We start from the raw sequence: 6,000 nt of genomic DNA, 5'->3' as shown, positions 1-6,000 counted from the left end.
ATGCATACTTTGCTCTAAACTCCTCTCCTAATCTCTCTACCTCCTCAGAAAAAGGAAGAAAAAGAGAAAGAATTAGCAGCACCTAATTACTTTAGCAATTGTGCTAGGCATATTGCAATATACATAACAGATGAGATATTATTAATGCAAAGCTATGCCCTTGAGATTCTCTGGATAATAGAAACCAGAAGTACTCTTACAAAATAATTCCTTCTCATGCAGCATTTCAAACACTTCTACATACTTCAACTTTTTATTACTTTGTAAATGAGAAGCATTTTCTTTGGACTCTTGATTCTCAGTTTTGAATCATATGTTATTTCCAAGTTGGGGTATCAGTGACAGCTCCTATTTTGTGGTCCAAGACTTCCTCCCCTGAGGGCAAAGACCATATTCCCCTTGACTTTGATCATGCAATATTGCAAAAACATTTATCTATTTTAGCACTTACAAACTAGACACATTTCAGAGAAAACTACCTGCATCTTCTGCTTGATCTCTGCACAAAACACAAGCAGCACCTAATGAAGGCACTGTGGTCGACCTTCAAGATAGCTTTGAGCAAGATGTACAGGGACATTTTCTTTGAGGAAAGAAATTAAATCCAGTGTGAAATAAAAGCTCCAACCACCTACAACACAGATGTAGGGGCCTCAGCATTAGCTTTTCTGGTCTACTGATGCTCTGCTTCTGTATCTAATCACTTGCAAATGTAGATGTAACCATTTAAAGCTTTAGGCCTCCTCTGTGAGCCTTGGAGAGAGTGCCTGCAGAGTTAATTTAATTCACAAGTCTACAGCATCTCTGAGAGACTTTGAGCTTTACACTTATTTTGAAAGCTCCTTCTGAAGGCCACAGACAGACAGTCACTGGGTGCTGATGCATACAGCAAAGGGAGTTACTGGGCTGCTGAAATACACTGGGGGGTTCCACAAATGTGCATTTAGAGCTGAATGTCTCTATAAATATGTCATAGACTCAGGGTTATCAATAAGCTAATGATTTCGTTATGAAATCAGTTTCGTGGTGATTAGTGGACTGAAATCACAAGGGCAGGAGTTTTAAAGTGAACATGATATTCAAAACTTTCAATGAGGAAACACAAGCCAGTTTGCAAGTTTCCTCTGTAACAGAATGTAGTGTTAACCTCTCTGCTAAGGTTGGAACTAGCTTTAAATACTCTATGAAACATGCCATGATAAATGTTTATATAGCATAAAATGATAAACATTAAACTCTGCATCCTAGAAGACACTAGGTGTAACTTTTCTCCAGACAATGGAAGAAGTGCTGACCAGAGATGCCTGTCACTGGCTGCAGATCTCACAAGTGGAACTAACTAGATGCAGAAGGAGCTCTCACTCTTCCCCTCCCTCTGCTCTCATCAGAAGGCTACCCTACCCTGACTGGCACTCTAACTACTTAACTTATGCTAGTTTTAGCCTTCCATCTTTTTCTGATATTGACTTGAAGCCTGTCATTTGTTACAGCTGGAATTGCATCTGCTGAAGTTAAGGGGCTAAGAAACATGCCAAGGTCCACCCAAGTAGAACCTATCATTTCTACAGAAAGCATTTCAAAGTCTCCCAAGTTAATGTTAGAACACATTCTAGATGCACAGTTTGTCCAGGGAGATGAGTCGGACAACTCTCACTCACGTGTGTGGAGCTAGGGGTTAAGAAGAAGTTGTACTGCAGCATTCTTCCTTAGGTTATCTACAACATAGAATATTACCACAGGAACTATTTTCTAGAACAACACACAAATCCCTAATGAAACTGCATTTATGACATAACCTCAATAAAACAATTTACTAATGCTTGTTCAGATATCACAGCTGTCAAAAGAGAGAGAGTTCATATTACATTTGAGACATAGAGTGCTGAGTTGTACAGAAGTAGTGCACACAGCATGCACCAAACCACAGCTTGATTATTAGCAGCTTTTAACAATGCAAGAGAGAGAAATCTCAACTTCTCCATCTCTCTTCTCTTTTAAAGGAGCATTAGCAAGAACCCGACTCACTTCCGGAGCCACGTGCGCCAAGCTGCTGCATTTTGGCGCTTAGGGAGATACTCCGAAGCTGCAAGGTATGGTGGTGCTTGTGGATTTCCAATGGTTTCTCTACATCCCTTTCATTCCAGCTCTCAGTAGTAAAGACAGCATCTTATATCCAGGCTTGTCCAAAATCAGCGGGAGCTCTGCGTTGGCTTTGTGTATACAATCTCACATGCAGCAGAGCTCCAATCCTCCCAGTTGGTGTAACAGGAATCATTCCAATGATGTCCCTAGCTGCAGTTAGGCTAATGCCTGTAGGAGCATTTACTTGGTCTTGGGCACAGGGCTGAGCCCTGATCAGGTTCCGGGGGTGCTCTGGGGTTAAGAGCTACATGCACACAAGCATCTGCCACTCCCTGATTTCCCCATAACCCTGGGCAGAAGCTCAGGTGTGCTCCAAGGGTGGGGGGAGAGGGAGGAATAACAGTTTAAAACAACCAAAGCAAGCCCCACCAAACCCCACAGTCTCAGGGTACACTGTGGTATGCTGCAACATATAGCCTGTGTGCAGCTGATGAGATTGCTGGTGTGAATGGGAACTGCTGGCAGAAGAAAGTCTGCAATCTCTGCTTGTATGCCTGCATTAATGCTGCCAAAATCTTTAAGGTTCATCATGCAGCAGAAGTTTGTAACTACTTAAAATGCTTAAATGAAAGAAATGCAGGAGGAAATGCAACGGTGACTTATCACCACCACTACTACACTAACATTAGACACTCACAAAGGACTGTTCAGCTGAAGACCACAAGGTACATCGCAAAATATTTCACAACTCATTAGCTAACTAATGGCAGAACAGTCAGTGTGAATTAGGCAAGAGACTGAGAGGGTCACTTTGCTCATCATTTAAGATGGATGCTAGTGGTAGAGCTCTGGAGCTATTAAAATAGCAGCAAAACAGTTTGCACAGGGAGAGGAAGACGACTGTATCCAAGCAGAGTTGCAGAGAGGATTTGGGAAGATGAACTTCCATTTTCTGTGCTGGACTTCAGCCAAAAACTTCAGGACAAGCTCTTCTTCTGCAGGACATACATTGAGATGATGTCAAAGGAATCCCCACTAGTTTACAGACATCAGGTCAGGGAGAAGAAATCGGTTCCTCGAGGCACAGAAACAGCTTTTCTGTATTGCTTTAGAAATATGATTTCAGATAAACCTGAAATATTCCACTTGACCATAACCCCACCCACTTTCCAAAAGAACAACTGGTCTGAATTAAGAAAATGAAACGTTTCATTGAAGAACAGTGAAGTGGTGTGGTATTTCCCAGATCTCCTTTTACATCTCACTGATAACAGTCTCTCATTTATCCTGCTGGTGTGTTGATTGAAATAGAAATTGTCACCTGCTGAATAATCATCAACAGTTGAGGTGCACTGATCAGACAGACATTTTAGAGCTGTGCTAAGAGAATGTGTGACAGGGAGGGAATTCTGCCTAGGATTTCAAACCCCAAAATACACCACTTTCCCCAACAGCTGAAGTGATCTGAGTGGCATGGAGTCACTGTCCCTGGAGGTGGTCAAGGAGGGGACTGGATGTGGGACTTGGTGCCATGGTCTAGTAGTCATGAAGTCGTGGGTGACAGGTTGGAGTTGATGACCTTTGAGGTCTTTTCCAACCTTGTTGATTCTATGAATTGGTTTGGGTGCTGGGGTGGGCAGGATGGGTAAGGAAGACTTTCTTCTTGAAGCCAGGCTGAAGATATTTTTTAAAATAATCTCAATAATAGAGGGTTTGTTTTTTTACAATACATTGATATTTCCTAAGAAGCAATACATATAAATGCCTATACTTGAGAAGACAGTATGGAGCAAGGTGATGTTCATAAATATGAATCCCCCCCAAACAAACCAAAACACCAGTGGTTGGTGTTACTGCAGATCAGCAATCAGGGCATTTACTCCAGCAGCAGGCAAGAGGGAACTGCCTCAGCCTTTTTTTCCCCACACTGAGTAGCTTTCAGGAAACCAGATGATTTTAAATGAGATTATGTATTTTGCAGAGCAGAGGAACATTCTGACAGACTGAATCCAGAGTGGTTCCAAAAGCAGTGACTCTAGCAGTGTTCAGAGTTGAGCCTAGTTTAACATAGTGTTATAGCAACTGTGCAGAGCTGCTTCTGCAGAGTGTGTTAAACTGAGCTTAGCGCTACTTCTGTCAGCTCACTGGAGTCACTGCTCTTAGTCAAAGCCCACTGATGGTGCAGAATGTACTCTGCTCAGTGCAGACAGACCATGGCACACAGATGTTCAGCTGCAGTTTATGGAAATACAAACTTGTCATTTGTTTACATTTTGTTAAAATGACTTTAAGCCCTCATTTATTTCTGCTTGCTTTTTGCCCAAGAACAAGGTCACTCAACTCTCTTTTTCTGCTTTCAAGTATCCTGTGCCTTTCCACTCCCTAGTCCATTCAATACATCCAGAACCCTGTACTGGATACATGAACAGGAGGGGCATGAGCAGCATGGATAATCACATTTCACTCAGCCTACTTATCAAGCTGAGATTCCCCTCAGATTTTGTCTCTGAGGGCACACCAGACTGAAGTCTTGATTCAGAGAAAGTCACAGGTTAGAGTAGGGGCAGTTGTCATTTAGGTTCCCCTCTGTGTAATTTTCACTAGTACAGCCCAGTTTCAGGAGAAGCAGTCTGACTACAAGGACATCTGAATTAATTGAAGGAGTCTGACATGCCCATATCTACATGACTTCTGAATTTTGTCAGCTGCATAGTGATTCCTTTGGGATTGCACTGTGATAGGATGCCACTATGCAGAGTGCAGCCTAAGGCCATCTGGCATTGTAAAGCAATCCCAGAAACACCACTGTGGGGGTCACAGCATCTGCAAATGGGGAATTCCAAAGTGCTGCAACCACTGTCACTACAATGTCAGCTAGTAAATATTTTTCTCTCCAGCTGGTATCTCTGATGTCAGAAGATTGCTCTTGACAAATGAATATTTAAACCTCAGGAGGGAGAAAACCTATTTCAGTTGAGAGACCATCTTGCCCCTTCAACAAATGGACATAAATGCATTATATGTAAATTCAGTCAGGAAGTTATCAGGATGTATTAGAAGGTATTTAGGCTTAGGATCAGCCTCCAATAGCAGGTACTGGAAATACCCTCCAAGGGACACATGGTCACAGATGATTAAAAGATCATTTAATAATCAGAATGGAAAACTGAGGAAGGGGCCTTCAGCTCCCATCTGTCCCAAAACCAAGAAAATGCCTTTGGAGAAGGCCAAGAAAAACCTCAATCTTCCTGGCAGTATAAGGACTGCTACCTTAGGGAAAGAGGAAAGAAGAGATAGGGATGTGCAAGGGTAACCACAAGCTGCAGAAGCAGCTCAGAGGACCATACTAACTCTAGGGACAGAGCAGAAAACCCACCAGCTCTTTACTTTCAAGGACACAAGTGCTATGAAGGGAACATGCACCCAAGAGTGAGCCTCAAGGTTCCTAAAAGAAGAGTTAGCAGAGCCAATGTGTCCTTGAAGTCACCAAGCCCATGGGCTGTGACCCCACAGCTGCCTGTTACACGTCTGCAGGAGAAGGTCTAACCAGATGAGCAATAAGGCATGAAAGCAATTTTTCTTCTTTCCTCATGTAGTGCAGGCTATTGTGGACACTGAACAGCCCTGAGTCAGTAAGAAGGTGACAATTTTATGTAACTTACAAAAAAATAAGGCTACCCATTTGTTTGAAAACTAGAGTTTGAAGTACAGAGGGGATTTGGCTTCTTTTACTCATTAAGCTGTATAGCTCTCATCTTCCTGCTAATCAAAATGCTGTGCTGATTTAACAGTGTCACTGTGTTCTGTGAAAAGCTTACGATAGCTCTTTTATCACCACTTAGAACACTAGTGACTTGAAATTAGTTGTGTACATGTAAGGGAAAACAGACTGTCTGTCCCTCTGCCAGAACAAACAAC

At 42.4% G+C, this 6,000-nt stretch overlaps 1 protein-coding gene across 1 annotated transcript in view; it reads left to right on the top strand.

Annotated features, from left to right (window-relative positions):
* Positions 1–524: 524 nt before the first annotated feature.
* LOC137458601 (spermatogenesis-associated protein 16-like) overlaps positions 525–6,000 on the top strand; it is a 28,489-nt gene continuing 23,013 nt past the window's right edge. Inside the window, exons 1-2 of the mRNA XM_068169997.1 lie at positions 525–568; positions 2,001–2,090. Of these exons, the coding sequence (XP_068026098.1) occupies positions 525–568; positions 2,001–2,090 (134 nt within the window). The remainder of the gene's footprint in view (positions 569–2,000; positions 2,091–6,000) is intronic.

This window comes from Melanerpes formicivorus, unplaced genomic scaffold (assembly GCF_026170545.1).
Source record: "Melanerpes formicivorus ecotype bairdi unplaced genomic scaffold, bMelFor1.0.p_v2 SCAF_261, whole genome shotgun sequence".
NCBI classification, from domain to species: Eukaryota; Metazoa; Chordata; class Aves; order Piciformes; family Picidae; genus Melanerpes; species Melanerpes formicivorus.
This window is presented reverse-complemented; position numbering and strand designations above follow the sequence as displayed.